Consider the following 22,404-nt stretch of genomic DNA (forward strand, 5'->3'; position numbering starts at 1 on the left):
GAGCAGCCGGGAGAAGAAGGACAAATTTACATATGTAAATAAGCAAACCCTTTTATCTTATTGTCCTAGGATTATGGTAAATAAGTCATTGTTTAAACGCCATTAAAGCCATTACATTTACATTACATTCATCGGTATTCCTGGCAAGAGTATTCAGAGACTCCAGTATATTCAAAATTGCTCTGCCAGGATCCTGATGAGGGTGCGAAAGCATGACCATATCACCCCAATCCTGAAAACCCTTCACTGGCTTCCTGTTCCACTCAGAATTGAGTTCAAAGTCGTTCTCCTCACCCATCAGTGCATCTATGGACATGCCCCCCTTTACTTACAGGAACTCCTTACCCATCATACCTCCTCACGCACTCTCCGCTCTGTGCCCACTAACACTCTCCAAGTCCCTAGAAGCAAGCTTCGCAGTATGGGTGATATGGCCTTTTCTTCGGTGGTGCCGAGACTGTGATACGCCCTCCCTGACTACCTGAGAGCCCCACAGTCGACTGATGTTTTTAACGGAATCTAAAAACTCATCTTTTTAGAAAAATATTTTGTTAAAGTATACATAGATTTTCTTGTTTTATTATTTTTTACTCTGTAGCACTTTGAAATTTCTAAAATATGAAGTGCAATATAAATAAAATTTATTATTATTACATTTAAGAACTTACTCATTTTACCAGTCGTTTTAGCTTATTGATGTGACAGCTTTCAAATAACATGCTCATGTAAACATGCTTGTACATGGTGGTCTCATTCATAAATACAGTATACGCGGACATGAATCTTCACATCAAAGAGCACTTTTGTAAGGCAGACGTCCACTTTCTGGGAAAAAAGTACCATTAAGTATATTTAGCAGACATGAAAAACTCTGTCTGCAATGCACCTCTACATTCAAGTACAGGCTAACAACGAACTTAGTTGAATTCACAGACTTGATTGACAGAATGGCTTCAACGAATATCTGAAGTCTCGTCTAAGCCACATGGACGTCAGGTTATTGCTTGACTGCATTCCAAACGCTTTTTTTTTTCTTCAATTTTCTAACGAGTAATTTTCTTCCTTACTTTATATGGATATGTCTTACTTTCTGAATTATACACTGTATCAAATTTTCAGGACTGGAATCAAGTTCCCCGTTCTTCACGCATCTATAAATGACTGCGCACTGCATCAACTTCATACCGAATGAATAACGCGATATTAAACCTAACGATCAATAGATACGGTATGCAAGTTGCTACTTATTGTTACCAATCACATCGTGCATCTCTCACTCGTTAAGGGCTTTTTTTTTTAAGTTAAACACGCACAGATCTAACCTTAAATTGTTTCCCGAACCTTTTAATTCACCAGCTGACGTCTCAACAGACTGCAGCCGGGTGACGCCTGCTTGTGTGCACCTGTCTTCACATCCCTTGCCTGCGGGCTTTTTGTACATTGTTTCTTTAAACAATCGCTTAACTCCTGAATATCATCACTTAAAGAAATACACATTTGTTTTGATTTTCGCTGCTTTGGATTTTCACTTCAATTCGTAGGCTTCTGTCCCACAGGTTCCCACCCCTCTCTTGCGCCCCCGCCTTAGCTGAGCTGAAAACAGGAGTTTCGACAGCTTTACGTGTTTTACGAAATCGGTAGAACAGGTCAGACCAGTCGAGCGCCGCAAGACAGCCACTCCAAGTTGTTGTGCCCTTTTCTTCGACTTTGTACACATCTACGTGTCCATGTTTGAATCCTTTTGGTCTCTGCAGCCGACAGCGGGAGGATGGAGAGCTAAGTATTCAGAAGAATATCGTTTGCCTGGCGGCTGATGTGCTCCACGCAAGGTAGGCGTCGGGGAAATATTCATCTCTTATCTACTATCATTTGGCAGTTTGTGGAAGTTTGGTTGAATGAATTTGTAGTTCGTGAGTTCATGGTCTCCGAAAACATTTAGCCAGAAGCAAAGCTGGTGGTTTCAAATTAGCACCCAGTCGCACGTTACAATCCGATAACGCGGTGTTGTCGATGCCACCTTCTTCCTCTGAGTCTCAGTCTCTCTGCTCTTCTTCCCGGGTTTGTTCACCTGTTCAGTTCACCATATGCTACTTCACAATCACAAAGTCCCAGCAGATGAACTTTGATCAGTGATGGCAATGGAGATAAATAATTTTCTGTCGTTAATACTGTTCAGACTTCCGGGTTGTGTTTGGCTCGTACATAACGAAAATTTAAAATTGTACTTCCCCTCCAGATGGGGTGGTCTCATTGTTGCAGAATATGTTTTCCACTAGTGTGCTGTGCTTTATCCGCTTCCCTGCCAGATTAAAAACCCAGCTCTCAAATCTGTTTAGTTTATGCGATTTATTTGCTTTACAACTCCCAGAACTTTAAACGCATGATACTGTAATTCAGAAATGTTATTAACTAAACACCTATTGCAGCAGTACATTTTGAGAAAAACGACGGAACTGCATATTACTACTCAGTCGTTTATATTAAGATAACCTTCATGTCTGTTGATTTTTAAAGTATGTGATTTTAATATTACCCAGCGATGGGCTGTTGAGGTTTTGTCCCTTCCATGTGCCCGAAACTTTCTGATTAAGAGGTTTCAGTATATCACACCGACTATGCTTTGGATTAAGTGTGTTTAGAAGATGGTTGGATAATTTTATTCATCCAATTTGTTATGATTTACCATATTGGATTTGTCTCTACTTGTAGTACCTTGGTAGAATATTGATACTCCTGAAATGGATTTAGTAAGCTGATTAGTCCATGCCAGTTCAAAATGACAGTTTGCTTTGGCTTCTAGTTTCACACCTGGTCATTTTTCCTTTGTGGTGTTTGCATGTTCTCCTTATGTCTGAAATCTGCAGCAGTTTTCTTTAGGGTACACTGATTTTCCTCATATCTCTAAAGTTTTGTATTCTGTGAAACGGTGACTTTTGTGTGAATGTTCGTTGTGTGTGTAAGTGGACCTTGTGATAGGTTGGCATACCACATTAAAGGCTGATTCCTGCCAGGTTGCCCAATGCTGTAGGGCTAGCTCTGGCCAATCGGTGATCCTGTTTTGGTTTATAAAGGTTTAAGAATGTTACATGAATGTTACAGCATAAGTACTTTTTGTTCCAAGTTGTTTCCATGCCTTGATTTAACTGATGGTTTATTGATCCTTTTTACAGACCTATTTAGAATCCTCTGTGCAATCTAAAAATGTGAAATTATTTTCAACAGCAACTGGACCTCACATTCACATTAAACGTCAGTATACCAACTCAATGTATAAAAAGAAAAAAAGTCTGAATTAGTGTAAGCTGCCCTAATTTGAGGTGTTCATAAAAATGTTATGATTTACTTAATGAGGTGGAGGAACATAATAAAAAAAGAATAGTTGCATCGGATATTTGAAATATTAAACATTTTACATGAAGCACACATTTTAAAGTGTAATATTCTTGATTTTAATAGAAATTTCTAATGTTTCTCGTTTTTATTTTATTGAGGCCTAAAAGAAGTATAGATTCCTAGTAAACGATCAAAAATTACATTGTGTTTGTAATTATTGACCTTGAAATATTCTAAAATTAAAGCCCATATGCTTATGTTTGAAATTTGTAATTTTTTACCTTTTGGGACTGGCTTGTAGAGGGGCTAGGACCACCAGTAGAGACTTGAATATCAAAAAGATGACCATGTTCGAGATCAGCTACCTCAAAATAGTATAAAATGACACTCCACATGCCAATATTACTGATCCTGATATTTTTGAAGATTTATGAAAAAGTATAACTTTGACCCCTTATATTCCATTAGGGGATGAACTCCTGGAGTCTCTTGGATGTGACGTGCACAGCTTCAAGTCATTCTAATCGTTTTTGCTGAAGACACCTATTGGTTTATTCTTTATCATAAGGGTGTAATTTCCTGTACAAAATATGGTCCAAAATGGCTGACAAATGAGGGTTTTTTTTGGGTCCAGGAGGCCAAAAATAGATTGTGGCGGGGGGAGACACCGAAAAGGATATGCTCTAGATTGCTGGTTCATATCTTGTTACTGCCAGACAGGATCCTGTCCTGTTGGGCCCTGGAGCAAGGCCCTCAATAACCTGAAAATTGCTTCAAGAGCACCATACAATGGCTGACTCTGTGCTTTAATAACCTCCAAAAAAAGGTCATGCGAAAAGACAATTTCCCTCCGGACTTTAACATAGGATATTGCGGCTTGGATAATGGATGGATTTTGATATCCTAACTACAGGGTCATGGGAGTCTGCTGGAGCCAATCCCAGCCAAGACAGGGCGCAAGGCAGGAAACAAACCCTGGGCAGGGCGCCAGCCCACCGCTGTATATCAAAATCAAAACCAAAAAATCTTGCATAATTAGATATTAAAATGAGTCGTACAGTATATTATGTGTGGGGGTTTTACTCATACTGGTGAGTCAGGAGGTGGCAGACCAAAAAAAGTGATTTCAAAGCATTCCTAAGTGATTCTTCTAAACACAATATACAACATTGTATTTGATTCTGTATGGCGCTTCTGTAATTGTCCCACTGTGACCATAGATAGCCCATAGAATACAGTGCAAGAGCAATGCAGTTGATTAAATGAGAAGTGTTCAAATGTTATGTCAAAACAAGTATCTGCTTGTTACAATTGTATATTGTATAATATTTGCGTTATATATGCAGTTGTTTAATCAGTTATGTTTAGCTTACTAAGTGAAGTATTCTTAAACCTAGGAAAGAGTGGACATACAGTATTCAATACTGAAAGCTACCTTTGTTTCCTGGTCCCCACACCCAATGGCTGACTGTCTGCTTGGAGTTTACATATTCTCTGTGTGTTCAAGTGAGTTTCCTCCACTTACTCCAGTTATCTTCTACATGTTACAAGATTTTTGCACGGTCATTGACAATTCTAAAATAGTCTGTTAATAAAGAGTGTGATAATTCAATCCCGAGTTTGTTCCTTTTTTTTGTTTTCAGTGGTGCCAGGGTAGATTTTGAAACACTGTGTACATAAAATGGAAAATCTGTGTTTAGAAAATTCCCATATGATTATTTAAATAATGCAGTAAACTGATTTTTATTAAGTAATTTGTCTATATCTGTTTTCTGAAAATAAGGTAATTAGCTAAATAGTTAAAATGTATATGAACATGGGTAAATGCTGATTGATATTGAACTAATGCAAAAATCCTACCTTAAATGCACTTTTGTTTCACATTACCCAGAACTGAAATTGAGTACATTAAATAAATGAGCTGCATTATCATAGAAACTTAAAAAGATGAAGTTCTATCTATCTATCTATCTAAAACAATAATTATGGTCACTTTTTTTAGAACTGTTTTTTATTCAGATTAATATTCTTAGTATCAAGCATTATGATTTAAGTGGCAAGAAAGGTAAGGTCACATCTTATTTTATCCCTCATTTTGCCTGAAGTCCGATTTCAAGACCATTATCAGACAGTACATGTTTACAGCACTCGTGCACATTACCACACATGACTAGACACTGAAAGTTGGTTTGATCAGCAGTTATCTGAAAAAAATGGGAACTGTGTTACAAATGTATGTAATACTTCAGCATGGTTGTTCCTACGTTGTAATTTTATTTCCTGTTAAATGATAGTTAAAAGTCAAAGTGAACTTTATTGTCATCTCAACCATATACAAGTATACAGATAGACGAAATTGCGAAGCTCAGGGTCTACAGTGTAACAACATGATGTGCAAATAATAAATTAAAAATAGAATAAAAATTTTAAAAATTAAAACACAAATAAGACAAGACATTGTGCAAAGATAGGACAAAGAAGTAAAATAGGTGTAGTTTGAGAAAAAGGAAGAAATGCAGTGATAACTACTTCTTTTTTGCATGTACATGTATTTATATCAATGTTGGCGTCTCTATTTTGGATAGGTTATATTAAATTTGATATGCAGATACTCTACATACAAGTCTAGTTACTCCCAGAAATCAACAAGCCACAAACAGTCGTCCTTAATCAGGCCAGTGTAAGCAGTGTTTATACAGCATAGAAGTTAAATTACTAAACAATTGTGCAGCTAAAACCGAATGCATCCACAAGTTTTGTTTTTCAAAAACTACATTATTGCATTGTATTAAAAATCTGGGCAAATGTTTAAAAACAGTGCTGTACCAAAAATTGATTTGGAAAGTGAAGCACTTTCCATGTAACATATGTGCTTAACCAGATGGTTAGAAGATTTTGGGTATAAAAGCTGTCTCTACCAGCCTTATGCTTGGGAAGCAGGTTTAGAATTTAGCCATAGCCAACACTCAACCATGCAGCTAGCTTGCCTTAGTGTCAATAGCCTAAATAAAATGCAATACATTCCATTATAAAATGATTATAACTGTTCAAAATAGTTTCTGATTTGTAGATGGATATTAAGTAATTCTCTTCATTATGTGAATTTGCATGCTAGCGTTGCCAAATTATAAAAAAAATTAGGGTTTGAATACTCATATTTAAAATAAGTAAATCGTTTATATTCATGTTTAGGTTAAAAGTTCTACTACATGTACATTTGTATTTAGTGTGCATTGTGTTGAGCACTACGCATGGAGAATGACACGGTCAAAGAGAAAAGTGGAACTGAGACAATTTCATGCCTCTAATGCATATTTCAAACTCCTGAAAATTTTTTAATTTAAAAAAATTAAATATGCCAATTCCACAAGTTACTTTAGTCCCCTATACCCTGCGCCCTCCTCCAGTCATCCACTCTACTGTAGGCCTTTCTATGGGGTGTGAGGTACGTGCCCATCCATATTTCTTTGCAATTCGTGGCACTGTAATTTTGTTCGTGTTTCACAAAAGGAGTAAGTGAAAGAACTAAATGTTGCTTTGTAATGATCTTTAAGTATTCCCTCCTTATTATATTTTTTGTTTTGCAATACAGTTTTGATAACAGGAATGTTAAAATCCTTCTACTAAATAAAAAGGTTTGCAGTGAAGCTTATTATTGTTTTTTCTTCTTTCTTTTTTTTTTTAAACCTAAAAGCTTATGGAAGGTAAATCAAGTGTAAGGAGCAGCCTGTTTTGATGAGTTTGCAGAGTGGGGTGTCAGTAGTCAAAAAATATCAGCCTAGATTAAACAAAATGGCATGCTTTATTACCTTTACAGATTCAGGAAAATATAACACATGTAACCATCATTTTTCCTTTTGCCTTTAGAAATGACACATTTGGTTAAAGTAGCTAAGTATGCTTTCCTGACACTGAAAATGCAGTCTAAAAGGGTGATTTTTAAAGACATTATAATAGTAATGGGGAAATAAGAAAAAATCAGTTGTGTCATTATTCTTAATGAAAAGTGAAACTAGCATTTGTTTATTACAAGTGATTTCTAAACGATTTTACAATAACAAATCCTGGTTCTCATGTCCAAGAGTAAAACAGAGGAAGATCAAGGAGCAAAACAGGCTGTGGGAGAAGGCTTTAGAGTGTGTTGTTAGTACCAACTTTAACCAAGAAGCACAGCAGTGTGGTAGGAAAATCTGGCCAAGCTAACCATTAAAAACTGTTAAAAATGCTAATGGTGGAAGTGATGTGTAAAACAAAAGCAAAATACGAAGGCACTGCAGCATATCTTGTTTGGAGTTACACAAAGCTGAAGTTGGGATCATTCTTTTACAGTTAAATGTCGGCATTTGACTTTGAATAAGATTTTTTTTTATATAGACTAGTGGACTTTGCCCCCTACTCGCTCAGTCGCTCGCCAACCCTGCCAGCCACTTTGCGTCTCTGCCGTTCACGTATGTGGATTTCACTTTCACCAAACAACAAATCTTTTAATTCTCATGGATGCAGCTCTTCATTGGGAAGAAACACTACTTTTCCCTGATGGCAACACGAATTAGACAATCTACAAGTCTCCGACTTAGTTTAAATCTGAACAATATATTCAATCTCTTTTCGCTGTTCTGTTATTTCACCAAGTAATAATTTCTGTTTGCGTTAATGCAATCTTTACTATCATTTTTTTTGAGACTTTCGAATTTTAGTACTTTTATTATCTCTAACCTGCTCTGCATGTGTATCGCGCCAACGTTTTTGAATTCTTTATGACATTCTACTTTGTCATCTACTCTTTTTGTCTTTTATTTTCTGGCCCCGGGCATGGTTAAATCTCTTGGCACAAAGTGTCGTCTCGCGGGACATAAAAGTGACGTCTCGTCCCAGGCTAAAAAATCTTATCTCGTCTCAGGATTTTTTATTATAATAGAGAGCTTTGAATTATATCCAGATAGTGATGTTTGTTCTGACAACCCTATTTGTTATTGACCTGTGACTCCCTAAACCTTTTCTTGTAATCTGCATCCTCTTAAGGCCTATTACTACCTAGTTCCAGGTATTCTTAAGCAGTCAGCACTGAAGAATAAAGCATGTGCACCTGTAGTTCTCAAAGTATACATAACAGAGCATATGTTATAATTTCAGATGCTCATGTACTAAAACATTTAAGGGTTAATTTAAGTGAGCGTCTAGCCACTGGCCCCCAAACTATTGTGTGATCTACTTGCATGTGTGAAAGATCGTGAACACTCGGACGGAGTCACCTTATTTAGAGATGCAAACTTCTCAAGAAGTGACATCAAGATTGCAGTCTAATGAGACCATGATCTCTAATTGCGAGGTACTGATTCTTATTCCATCTGCATCACACTTGGCTCCAAATTGTTTTAGTGTGCTTTGAAACCAGTTTGAAGCTAAGAGGAAATCATCATCTGCAAACAGCAGAGTTCCAGTCCATACGTCGTCATACTATGTTGTACTTTGATAGTCTAGCCATGAGAATTTTATAAATGGTAGAGGAGACAAACACCCACCAGTATATTGAAATATCACTACTTTACAGACAAATATACCAAGGTATGCCCAGGTGTATTTCTGGAGTTTAGGTCTTCAAGTATTATTGAATTTTCCCTTTTTTGTTCTATCTCCTCGAGAGTAGTTTGGTGTGAGTAGTTATAGGATGCAAGGAGCTTTAAGGATTATTAAAAGGCACAAATACCCCTTTCTTGATGCCAAGGTGGCAACCAGTTTTGAACAGTAGAATATCCTTGTAAACTGGGGAAAGTATTTCCAAGTAAATGATTCAGTTAATGATCGACTTAGATTACTGTACTTTTTAAAGCCTACACTCCTTAAGTGTTTCCAAAAACCTTGCTAGGTAAATGTAATAACCAGTACAGTACAAAAATGAAATTGTATTTTGTGCTGTGGACAATTCTAATTATTTTTATTATTAAAATCCTAACTTATGAAGTTGCAGTTTGAATAACTGTTGCACATCTGATTTATTTTGGTTCAGTTCTTTTCCGAGACATTATTACGTTAATTTGTATCCTTGTGTATTTTCTAAAAAAAATACCTTGTAATGTGCACCATAGAAAGTTTTTATGTAAAACATTGATTCAAATTAAAAGAAGTTTGTTGGTATTGTATGAATAGCAAAACCTATAGGTAAAACTGTGCAGTCCGTGGTTACTAGTTTGTTGTATTCAAGAATGTTTTTTCAACTGGAGTGATGGAAGAAATGAGCTTGTCTCAAGAACTAATTCAAGACACAGTAAATGTAGCTTAAACAGAAGTCTGTGTCACGCTCATGGGCTTAGAAAAGTATTGTATTATTAATAAACAATAATAATGAATAAATCAATTAAACTGTTTATAGCATTTAGAAATAAATATGGTGCTACAAAAACTTTGTTACAAAAGCAGTCTTGAATAATTAATTGAGAAACACTAAGGCTGTAAAACAGGGTCATAGATCAGAGGTATAGGTGATAAGGGTGAGTGGCTCTTGCTTCAGTGAGCCCATTTCCTTCCTATTTTTACTTAAGAAAATCTTGAATCGCTGCTGCTTTGGCCAAGTCACTAGACAATACTGAAGTACTGTACTGTAAGTAAGGTGTTGTGTGCATACATTGGAATTACTCCGATGAATTGGGCAAATTTGTCTTAATGACTTTTCTAAATTTTCAAATGCTCTTTTATTCACCAAAAAAATGCAGAAACATCTGGTCCTACTGTTTTGTTTTAGCAAGTAATCTAAGGTACATTTTCTTTCCAGTAAATATTCCAGTGAAATGTCTATATTTTGTTGTTAAGGTCTGATTGATATATTATTTAAACATGTTAGGAAAATCCACATTCTGTGCAACCCTGAAAACATTAAGAAACGTCAATGACTTTCACAGTGAACACCTTTATACATAAGAACACAATATAATTTAATAATCTACATTGTACAGTGAGAATTATACATGCAAAAAAACGTTTTTTTTTTAACCAAGTTGATTAGAAATGTCTGCTTTTGACACCGTGTGACAACGTATTAATTAATCTAGTCAAACATTATTAAAAGCAAGTTATTTTGTAGGTGGTGCTGTCGCAAAGTGAGTAATGCTTCTACCGCACTGGTCTGGCATCGTGGGTTTGAATCCTGCTTGTGTAGAAGCTGCATGTTCTCCCAAGGCGTGTGTGAGTTTTATGCCCAAATTTGCAAAGACATCTAGGTCAAATTTACTAATCACTTCAAGCTGCCCTCTGTTTGTGGCCAGTATAATGAAGTGGTAGCTTGTCCAGTGTTTCCCACCTCTTCCCTACTGCCGCCAGTGTGGCTTCCCATAATACTAAATTGGATTGAGTGGATTCGAGAATGGAAGCATGTATGTAAATTATTTTGTGGCGGTTGTTGTACTTAACTGATTCCATCTTATAACATGACATACAAAATAAGCTATGAAAGTTTTTTAAGGCAATGGAGTAAAACTCCTTATAGATGTCAGTATGTAACATTGTGAATTTCCCCTTGGGATTAAAAAGGTATGTATCTATCTATCTATCTATCTATTGGTTATCTAGGTTTTTTGGCTATGCAAGTATGGTAATCAAGTTAATGTTGGAACCTTCAGAAATCCAGTTACTAAACCTGCTTAGTCTACGTCTTGGGTTTCATGGATCTGTAAGCAGTTCTGCAGGCTTGAGTGCATTGTAAGAGCCAGCCTTGGAAGTAACACCTGTCCAACACATGTGCCCATACCCATATTCCCTGATATTGGATGTAGTGGATTCAGGAAGGGGATGGATGGAACAAAAATTAAAAAAAAAAAAAAACAGTTTAGATATATATTTTAAATTGCAAATATTTTCCAAAAATGCATTCAACTAGACACAGCTACTTGTACCATTATTAATCTTGTAGGTGATCCTAAAAAAATTGTACTTTATGCTAAATAGTCACAATATTAGTGAATACTATCTTTTGCTAATTCCTATTTTAGATAGGTTCAATCAAAATTTGAGTTATAGATCTGTCATTCTGTTTTGACAAGTGGGAACTTTTTCTATTGACTTATATATGATTATATAAAATATATAAAATGTGAACATTGTAACTTTCAAACAGTAACTGGTGTTGCTGCATTTTTCTTTTATGACATTTTGCTTAATATGACAGTGGTTGTACAATAACTAGATATAGTATGTTGTGTTATATGTATTTTAAATTCAAATAAACACAATTTCTGAAACATTTAGGCGGAGTTACTGTTCAGATATGTCAGAATACAAAAAAGGTATGTTTGTATGAGGCAAACCACTAAAAAAAGCAAAAGAAGCCCAGCCTTTTTAGTTTAATGCTTCCTAAATGTACATTAAAAAACTTGTGTAAGTAGTAGCCTTTTGTTAACATATCAAGAATCCTAGCCACATGTTCTGGATTGCTGCTCTGTAAAATAAAATAAAAACTATATTGCAGAGCTTAATTTACAGCGATGAGTTTGTTTTCATCACCCTTGTTTGTACCCCATGTTCAAATTGTCCAAGTGTATACATGTGCCTAGTTTCCATGGGCATTTAGACTTTTAGATAATTCACACACAGAGGAACACCTTTTTTCAGTCACTTCTTTTGCCTGGTGAGCCAGTTCAGAAGTCGTCACTGGGCTATTGTTCTGTCTAGACTGGAGATGCATAAAGCCAGATCAGCACATTGTTGCTGTTCTGCTGACACCAAACAGCGCTTTAGAAGGGGTTGCATCAGATGACTACTTTTAGCCTGTTTTTTGGATCTTGTTTCTCAACAGTTTACCTGTAAGCCTTCACAGATGTCAAGTGTAATGAAGTGACTCGGCTGAAGCATTTATAGGTAGTTTCTGTGCTAATGGTACTTTAAATCTTTGCCTTCCATTCCTCTTATTTTAATGAGTAGAGCACTTTTTGAAGAGATTTGGTTGCTTGTGTGGGCTGTTTGTTGAGAGCGCTTATCTGCTGAGGATAAGTATCACACCAGGTGCAGGTAACACTTTGTGCTGAGGAAATTAAACAGAGCAATTATTTACTCTGGAGCTTTCACAGAAGAAAAACTGCTATTCCCCTGAGTTTACTGTTGTTGAGTCTAAATGGATTTTTTTTTCTTGTTTGTGCATGCATGCCTAGGATTTCATCTCGTGTCCCTTCAGTTTGACCAAGGTCCGGCCTAAATCCAAGCTCTCTTGTCAAGGCAGATACCTCAGAATTTGTTTCTGAATCTTTTGCTAGACAGACAGTAAGAGTATGTGTAGTTCTTGGAACCAGTTGTGTGCAGCAACTGATTTGTAGCAAGTGCACTCCCAGGTGCTCTACGTTGTCTTGTTTTGAAGGGCCATGGGCTCAAATCTCACCTTAGGAGAGACGGCAGTAATGTTGTCCCACAAGGCTTTCATCTCTTCTCACATGGGCGGAACCAATTAAGAGTTTTCTACTTCTCACTGCTGCTGCCTGTGACTAGTGATTTGATCTGTTTTTTTTTTTCTCTGTTCAATATCCTTGTGCCTATGTACTTTGCCAGACTGGCGCCCTGTCCTGGGCTACATCCTGCCTTCTACTCAAGAGAATAAGTAGATGAATTTAAAACTTCCTGTAATTCAGTGCCTTTTAAAACCTGTAAAAGGTGTAAAGATTACCAAATCAGCTGGTATAACATTGCATTAATTTTGATTTTATACTTGGTGAAGGTCTTTCTTCTGCAGGCAGTGTTAAGACTTGCGGTGCCCTTGTCTTTCTAAAGATTATTTGCTATAAGGACATTAGTATTCTCTCCTGTTATTTTGTAATCTTTTTACAAAATAACAAACATTTAGAAACGGGTGTTGCCATCATATGAACATCACTTCTGACTTTTTTTCTTTTCTTAAAGAAACCTGCAGTTATCTGTTAATTTGTGTAGTGTTAGTCATTTGGGGGCGGCACGGTGGCGCAGTGGTAGCACTGCTGCCTCACCGTAAGGAGACCTGGGTTCACTTCCCGGGTCCTCCCTGTGTGGAGTTTGCATGTTTTCCCCGTGTCTGCGTGGATTTCCTCTGGGTGCTCCGGTTTCCTCCCACAGTCCAAAGACATGCAATTTAGGTGCATTGGTGATCCTAAATTGTCACTAGTATGTGCTAGGTTTGTGGGTGGGTGTGTGCTTGCGCGCCCACCCTCTACCCGGGATTTGTTCCTGCCTTGCACCCTGTGTTGGCTGGGATTGGCTCCAGCAGACACCCGTGACCCTGTGTTAGGATATAGCGAGCTGGAAAATGACTGACTGACAGACGTTTGGGTACAGTGTTATACCTGGTCCCACACAATAACTGAACTCTTAGGAGTTGTTTTTTAAGGAATCACATCCTGTAATGAACTACACTTATAGGTAGCAAAAAAACTTGCTAGGGATCTCATTCTCTTGCAGCAGAAACATAAAGCGCTTCACCTTACCCTAATTCTCTAGGACCCTGTCCTATCCTCCACCATTGCACATGCCAGAGACGTGTGCCCTCCCAGCAAAAGCCGAGCTTTGCATTTTTACTGATCTTGTTCATTGATAGGCACTATGTAGAAACGTGCTTTCATGACCATAGACTTTCTGAGCACATTGTTAGTGTAATACTGGGATTAATGTGTAAATTATGTTGACACAAGGGACATTGGGCAGAGGAAAAACAATTTCTGACAATTGAAAGGCAACAGTATTGTCAGGGAACATAAAACAAATGTGGTTAATGGCATTGTTTCTGTTAGTTTTTTAACAAAGCTGTTGTGTCTTTCCATATTTTACTTAATATTAGCCATTCCTACTGTTTAATATTTGTAATTTATATTTAAAGATATTTAATATGATTAATTGCTTGAAATTTAAATTGATTACAAAAGTATGTAGTTTTTATAACTTTTCAGAAGGTATGGACAGGGGTCATTTATGTCACGTCATAGTGCTTGTAGATGTATGTTGACTGAAGAAATTTAACTGTCTGCTTGTGTTTTAAACTTAATAAATATGTGAGGCAAACCAACAGCAGTGGGCATATTTAATTGCAAGATGCACCGTGTAGAAATGTAGAAACTCTGCAGATGTTCCAGCAAATTAGAAGGAAGACCGTTAACTGCTAAACAATTTGGAAGGCTTAATGTATAGCATGTGTTATGTGAATAAGAAGAAGAAATACCAGCTTAATCTTTGATTTGTCTCCAGCATATCTGCTGCTTGTATCAATTAATTCCTGGGAATTTTCAGTGAGGAGATTAAGAGACACTACATGCTAAACTGTGTTGTCCTTAATTCATTACTGCATCTTCTCTCAATTTGAAACCAATCAATAATGACTCTTCTTGCTTTAGAGAAAATCAACCAGATTGTCAGTGTTGAAGTTGCACATTTGCTGTCAGCATCTCATAATAAATTGGCTATATGATTATTTATTTATTTTTTTTAACTTACAAAGTGTATTCTAATTCAGCCTGGAAGCTGAAACACAGTGTGACATTTTGTCATTTTTCTTTTTATTAGATGACAGCATAATGAGAGGTGTCTGTTCTTTCTTGTTTTTTCTCCATCCAGCTAGATGGTGAGCTGTGGAGATGTAGGGGGGAATGAACTAAAAAGAAAAGATGAAATGCAGTGTAAAAAGAGCCTGCAAAAGCTGACACATTGTGAAACTGCTGTTTGTTTTGTGCTGTCTTTTCATTTTGTCGCTAGCAGGGTGCTACTTCACATACTTAAGTTGATATTTTGTGCTACATTAAAGCATAACTGTGATAACTATCTAGAAGAGACCATTTGTTTTAGCAGCTGGATTTTTTTATAGCATGCTTACTATTCCAGTTTAATTTCTGCATTATGTGCAAGTGTGGTACTAGGAGATTGTGCTGTTGTACAAAAATGAAGCAAGTATTAAGCATGCCTTAATAATGTTATGTATTGTTGAAATGCTTATAGCAAACATATTACACATTAAATATTTTCCCATTTTCCTTGATATGCATAAGAGAATTTCTCTATGCAAATATTTATTTACAAAATTTGCGAAATGTGCCACTGGCCTGTTACTTGGTTGCTGCTGCAGGCCCTTAGACTCCGTGGTGTTTGCTCATTTGCTCAGGAGTACGCATGTACAGATTGATCTCTCCAGTTTATTCAGTGATAAGAGGCGTTTAAGTGTTCAGTTGCATGGTGTGTCTGTGTTTTATTTATGACACAAAAGGATGCTTCAACTTACATTTCCCCATTTTGGAGTTATCATCATTGACTTGAAACATGCCGGTTACTTATCCACAATAGGACTGATTTAGAATGTTGTTCATTGAACAAAAATTGAAAATGACTGAATATTTATTTGCATTCCTTCTTTTGGTGTTGATTATTTAAATTTGATTTTGAAAAATCTTTTAATGCTGTTCTTCTGGGGTTGTACTGTATGACAGTATGTTGATAGATCTTCATTTTGTGTTATATTTTAAGGCATTATTCAACTGACATTTATCATCACTACTCCTGGCAGCCTAGTATAATGTGAAACACATAGTCTAACCCTTGGTTCCTCACCTGTGATACACTGGAGGTTGTCTACTCCTCAGGTGTCCTCCAGCACCCCTCTGCTAATTTTTCATCGCACATTCCACGGGGCAACAGTGAGGTTTTTTTTTTTTCCCTTGGTTCTTGTAGGTTCTACTCTTTAGGTTCTGGATGTCCTATCTAACTCTCTCAAACACACGAGGATATAGACATTCTGCACAACTTCTTAGGTTTGCTTCACTCCCGAATCGAATTTGCATTCAAAAAATTCTTTTTATTACTGTTTCGGTATGAAGATGAAATAGGTTCAGGCAACAGAAAATGGAGAAGAAGGTTAGAAAAGGATGAATGTTGGCCTTTGCATGTAATTACTGCATGATCATGTACTTTGTTGCTGATGGTTATATGTTCGTATAGTGAAAAGCAGAATAGAAGAATGAAGTGAATTTAATTGATTGAAATAGCAGATTGATAAGGAACTATGTTATCCACGCTTGTTTAAAAGATTGATACCAAGACAGGAAATATGTAAAATGCTTCATTAATTCAGTTTCATTATGAGTGGATAGCACAATGGCCAACTTTTTTTTTTTTATTTTTTTAACTGTTTATTAGATCCTCTTTATGGTTATTGTTATAGTTCCATTATGGTCACCTTAATTTAGATGGACAGATAGAAAGAACTTTGATGTAGTGCTGCTGTACAAATTTTGTACAAGTCACATGTTGCACTATTGCTGTCCAAACACAAAACCAGAAGTGACCTAGTATTTACTGTCTCCATAGACTGTTTTTTGCAAATGCATGTACATTTTGTATATACAAAATATGTAGATAATCCTGTGTGTTCCAGATTAATTCTGAATTATCTGTAAGCAGTAGTTTTAGAATGACCTCCACATTTATACTTTCATTATCACAGCGTTAGGAGCACAATGATTCTTACCCTTGACTGCTTGCTGCCTTGCACACATTGCTACTGAGACGTGGTCAGGCCCCCTGTGGCACTGAGCTGGATTTAACAGATTTGAAAAATATTTTGACTTTATGCTATAATTCATTCGAATTCGTGAAGCTGGATGGTCAGGTCAGTGTATTCATAGCACATGTTTTTTGCACTGATGTAACAGTGGAATAATACTGCTTACAGTTTGTGCAGGAATACTCTGGCAGACATTTTATTTGTTTTTTTAGATAATTTACTGTCTGAAGAAAAAAATGAGGACAGAGCACAGTTATCTCAACTTTTTAATGAGTGGATGCACGATAATAACATTAGTTTATATAGCACATTTTACACATGAACGTAACTCATGTACAATTATAGATAAACAGAGTTACAGAAGCGAGTAAAAACTACATAAGTTACAACAGTGGAGGTTCGTAATGTCCAACTTAATTACAAATTATGGTCAAGAGGACACAGCAATTAACGGCCCCAACTGGCAGAATGTTGGCAAAAATAAACTTGTGGGATTCCAAGGCCAAAAAAGTCCACCCGGCCAGTCCTGGGCATTCTATAGTCCATGAATGTGTGGCTTTTAACAAGATAGTTCTGTTTAGCTTTCTTCATCTTCCCAGCATCTCTGGAGCCTGCAGCACACTTGGGCCAGGGGGCAGTAGTGCATTGTGCCACCACAGAGTACAAGAAAAAAGAGAATGCACAAAAGTAGTGATCTGTGACCAGGCTGTAAAACAGAAAATAGAACTGCATTTTATGAAAAGAGAAGCAATGCTAGTAATGCTACTAATATGTTAAATGATCAAGAACGCTAGATTAAAGAGGAGGGTTTTTAGTAGTTTTTCAACTGCATTGACTTGGCGTATCTCTAATATTAAAGTGTTCCAGACTTTTGGGCCATAGAAACAGAAATCTGCCTCACCAGTTCTTTTATTCTTCACTCTCAGAATACTGAGCAAGACAGTGTTGGAGGATCCAAATCTACAATTGGGAAAGTAGGGAGACAAGCAACCCAAAATATAAGAAAGTGCTAGATTGTTATAGAACCTCATACTCGATTAAGTGTATTTTAAAATGAATCATAAAGTACACAGGTAGATGGTGTAATGATCCTAAGATTGGTGAGGCATGACTCAGGTGTACTCTCTTTCTTTTTTTTTTATGAATTTTTTGCTGTTGCATTTTGGAATAATTGCCACTGACTTTTTATCTTTTTCCTGGTAATCCTGATAGGAGTGCAATGCAGTAATGTAGGTAGCTAAAGACGAAAGCATTTCTTAACTTATCAGAATCTTGCAATGATATTAAAAGATTTAAAATGAAATAATGCAGTCTCAATAATAGGGATGAGTATTGGCACTGATGCCCTGATTCTATTCAATATCGATTACAGTGTATCAATATTTTTACCCAAGCCTATTTAAATATGTGATTTGAAGTTAAACTCTGAATCAAAAATGACGCCTATTTTTTTTTTTTTTTTTTTTTTTCTTAACCTAGCCTGGCTTAACTTCAAGGTCTTCACTTATTGATTTACTACCAAAAATTAAAATTATTTTTTTCTTGTTAAATTTCAGGAAAGTATTTTAATGTAGCTGATTTTCCTCTAGGATGTAAAGTCTGTTTGTATTAGTGAAGTATATTTTTTCATACAGCCTTGTTGTCTTGCTCCTTGTATTTCTTTACCAATTTAGGCTGTTTGTTTGAGAGTAGTGAAAGAGCAGAAAATGAACTGCTTCATAGATTTAGCACTTGATGTTCACACTTGATGTAGTGTTTCATGAGTATCATCTCTGCAAACGATTTCAGTGCCTGAATGCCCTAGTGCACCCTTTCTTAAAGAGAATACACATTGATTGTGAATTGCTCATACATTTTTCATTTAATTCCACAGGGTTGGGAAGCGGCATACTATATCCCGTGAGCATCTGTACCAACTGCTGAGAGGAGCGAGAACCTCTGGAGAAAATGAGAACCTTAGCTTTGCAGAACTGCTCCGGAGACGTGGAACTGTGTACTCCCGAGGCTCTTATTAGTTACATCAGCTCAGTACTGCTCGTGTTAACTGGGAAATCCCTCCTGAATGTAGTCATCGTTGGACTGCATTTGCAGCACATGGTTAAAAGCTTTATGGGGTACTTTTGCATCTCTCTTGCTTTGCTTGACATCCTGCTCTGTGTGTGTTTATCTCTCATTTACTATTTTGAGGACTTCACCTTCCTGGGTTTCAGATTCACAAAGTACCACATTTGCCTTGTTATTCAGATAGTGTCTTACACATATGGAATACTTCACTGGCCTGTCCTTGCTCTTGCTGGGATTGACTACTTTTTGATGTTGCCTTTGTACACACACCCATTAAGCTTTGCCAGGAAGATGACTTGCATTACTTTGACTATAGCCCTTTGGATCAGTGCCTTATTTTATGTGTTTGTCTTTTCAGACTTTCATCCAATAATGCAGGACATGTCTCATGTGTTCATGTACCAATGCCTTATCTTTACCAGCCACCAGTGCTCATCTGTGACAACTATTATAATGTTTCTTCTGCTGTGCACCATTCTCTACTGCCGCTCTGGATTTATCAACTTGATGAAGTCACTTGGGAGCTTGTCTGTATATGAAGGACCTCCTTGGTCTTTGTCTTACACATCTCAGTGGGAGGAAAGTGCTATGAGGAAGCAGCTTCTCTCGAACATCACCTTGTGCTTTCTTGCCACTTGGATGCCTTTTATATTTTTGCAGGCAGTTGTCCTATTCCTAAGGGCAGATATCCCAGCATATTTGGACTTGAATGTTCCTTGGCTCTGTTTCCTCAACAGTTTCCTCATTGGCACAGTGTACTGGCTCAGGAACCAGGAGGTTGGTATGAAGAGCTCTGCTTTTCCAGATGGGTTTTGCTGCTGGAATTTTTCCTACTCTTTGGAAAATGAAACCCATCTTGTTCCCAACAGTAAGTCTTTAATCACAACTGTCATCATTACACCATAGTAAAATTTGACACAAGAGACACAGTTCTCCCATAAGAGGTTCAAATTATCTTAAAATGGTAATCTGGGTGTTGTCTTCCTGCTTAAGTCTAGCTGCTTAGGCAGTTGAGGGCCTGCCATAAGTTTTGCAACACTTTGAAAAATTTAAATAGTATTTCTAATTAACACTTCTGACAACATATATGTACAATCTCTTTTTCCTGGGACTTAAGAGTGAAGGATGCAAATTCAGTTCTGCATTGAGTTAACAGCTCTGTAAGAAGCCTGCGGTCTATCAAAAAGTACAACTGCACCTATTTTACACACAATGTATTTTCTTGAATAAATATTTTTCTGCACATTTGTATGTGTCTGAGAGTTTTAATTAATATACAATAATACACCATAAATTATGATTATCCAGTTTGTAATGTGTGGCCAGAATACAGCAAGGCTACACAGGGATAGGGGAGAATACTGGCTAGTCTTCTTTCAGGTCATCACCTGAACATTGCACAGTGATTTGGAGGTCTTGCACAATTCAGAGGCGATGGATGAGTTTGGAGGACCCAGCCAGGTAGGCTTCCCAACTGTCTAGGGTTAGTGTCTCATTGCCAGGGCAGTAGAGAAATGTTGTCTTAACTGGAAAAATCTGACTGTTAAGAATGACGACCACTTACTGAGAGGAGAAAGAATCACAGGAGACAGAACAAGAAGGCAGCTCTCTGAGCTAAATGGGAAAGCAAATGGGATGTCTACTGTTTTGTGGTGACCACCAAGAAGAAGGTTAAGTAGGTGAACATCCACAGAGGAAAGAATTTGGTCTTTGTACCAGACCCTTCTGGTGAGTAAAACTGGTTTCCATTTAAATGAGATAGCGCTGAGCAGAATATATACAGGTGCCGGTCATAAAATTAGAATGTCATGACAAAGTTGATTTATTTCAGTAATTCCATTCAAAAAGTGAATCTTGTATATTAGATTCATTCATTACACACAGACTGATGTATTTCAAATGTTTATTTCTTTTTAATTTTGATGATTATAACTGACAACTAATTAAAGTCCCAAATTCAGTATCTCGGAAAATTAAAATATTGTGAAAAGGTTCAATATTGAAGACACCTGGTGCCACACTCTAATCAGCTAATTAACTCAAAACACCTGCAAAGGCCTTTAAATGGTCTCTCAGTCTAGTTCTGTAGGCTACACAATCATGGGGAAGACTGCTGACTTGACAGTTGTCCAAAAGACGACAATTGACATCTTGCACAAGGAGGGCAAGACACAAAAGGTCATTTCTAAAGAGGCTGCCTGTTCACAGAGCTCTGTGTCCAAGCACATTAATAGAGAGGCGAAGGGAAGGACAAGATGTGGTAGAAAACGGTGGACAAGCAATAGGGATAACCGCGCCCTGGACAGGATTGTGAAACAAAACCCATTCAGAACTGTGGGGGAGATTCACAAAGAGTGGACTGCAGCTGGAGTCAGTGCTTCAAGAACCACCACACACAGACGTATACAAGACATGGGTTTCAGCTGTCACATTCCTTGTGTCAAGTCACAGTGAAATAAATTACTGAAATAAATTAACTTTGTCATGATATTCTAATTTTGTGACCGGCACCTGTACATTGTGATGACCAACTTCAGATTCCAAAACCTTGCTTCTAAAACAGTAGATTGGGACATTCAGCCCTCACATCTGCAAACTGCAGTCAATGTTTTTTTTAACCCCCCTTCTTTTTTGAATCTATATGATTAATGTTTTCATGTGCATCTTCTGGATGGGAGAGAATTCATTAGATGAGTCTGGTGGCTGGTCATCTCTGGGGGAAGAGGCCACCCATAGTTCACACCATCACCTTTTTGCTAAACCATAGTAATTTTGGTTGTGTAAGTATAGCATATGTTTAAAAAAATTCACTTTTTTTTTCTGAAGTACTGTTTTGTACATAATCATTTTGGGATTAGTGGGAGTGGGAAATAGGACATTAACTGATATAATTTGATGCTGGCGACCTTCTGAACAGCAGGTGACGGAAATGTAACTGTAGCTTCTTTTTGAGACAGATTGTTACATGGGGAAAACACATTCATTGTGTGAAGATGAAATGCTATCAAGTCAGTAAGGGATTCTATAATGCAGAGGTTTGGATTGTGAGATAAGCTGGTGCAGATGCTCCCTGTCTGGATTTTTGTAAAGATGTGGTGATTCAGGAAAGTTTTATGATGTGGCATTGAAAAGAGAAAATAAAAAGACTGCTAAATTAAATTAATTATTATTTTTTTAATGTTTGAGGGTGGCACAGTGGATATATCTGCTGACTTGTAGTTATCTGCTGACTTGTACACTGGTTACCTGTGTCATTCAGGATTGACTTTAAAATACTGCTTATGGTTTATAAAGCCTTAAATAATCTCGCCCCATCTTATATATCAGAATGTCTGACACCTTATATTCCAAATCGTAACCTCAGATCATCAAATGAGTGTCTCCTTAGAATTCCAAGAACAAAACTTAAAAGAAGTGGTAAGGCGGCCTTCTGCTGCTATGCACCTAAAATCTGGAATAGCCTGCCAATAGGAATTTGCCAGGCTGATACAGTAGAGCACTTTAAAACACTGTTGAAA

At 37.0% G+C, this 22,404-nt stretch overlaps 1 protein-coding gene across 2 annotated transcripts; it reads left to right on the forward strand.

Moving 5' to 3' along the window:
- Nucleotides 1-1,458: 1,458 nt before the first annotated feature.
- On the forward strand, nucleotides 1,459-20,131 carry gpr160 (G protein-coupled receptor 160). Of its 2 annotated transcripts, XM_039761167.1 has the most exons (3): nucleotides 1,459-1,829; nucleotides 4,731-4,839; nucleotides 19,245-20,131. In XM_039761167.1, exons 2-3 carry the CDS (start codon nucleotides 4,794-4,796, stop codon nucleotides 19,790-19,792), a joined length of 594 nt encoding a protein of 197 aa, XP_039617101.1. In that variant the 5' UTR covers nucleotides 1,459-1,829; nucleotides 4,731-4,793; the 3' UTR covers nucleotides 19,793-20,131. The 2 variants fall into 2 exon arrangements, with proteins under 2 accessions (XP_039617101.1, XP_039617113.1); XM_039761179.1 differs by lacking the exon at nucleotides 4,731-4,839.
- The last annotated feature ends 2,273 nt before the right edge of the window (nucleotides 20,132-22,404 follow it).

This window comes from Polypterus senegalus, chromosome 1 (assembly GCF_016835505.1).
Source record: "Polypterus senegalus isolate Bchr_013 chromosome 1, ASM1683550v1, whole genome shotgun sequence".
In the NCBI taxonomy this organism is placed as follows: domain Eukaryota; kingdom Metazoa; phylum Chordata; class Cladistia; order Polypteriformes; family Polypteridae; genus Polypterus; species Polypterus senegalus.

Bases quoted from the DNA above. Each gene is read 5' to 3' on its own strand.
- gpr160 (XM_039761167.1), top strand. From the start codon at position 4,794: ATGGCTGACTGTCTGCTTGGAGTTTACATATTCTCTGTGTGTTCAA. The intron at 4,840-19,244 runs GTGAGTTTCCTC...TTGTCTTTTCAG, and splicing joins CATATTCTCTGTGTGTTCAA to ACTTTCATCCAATAATGCAG.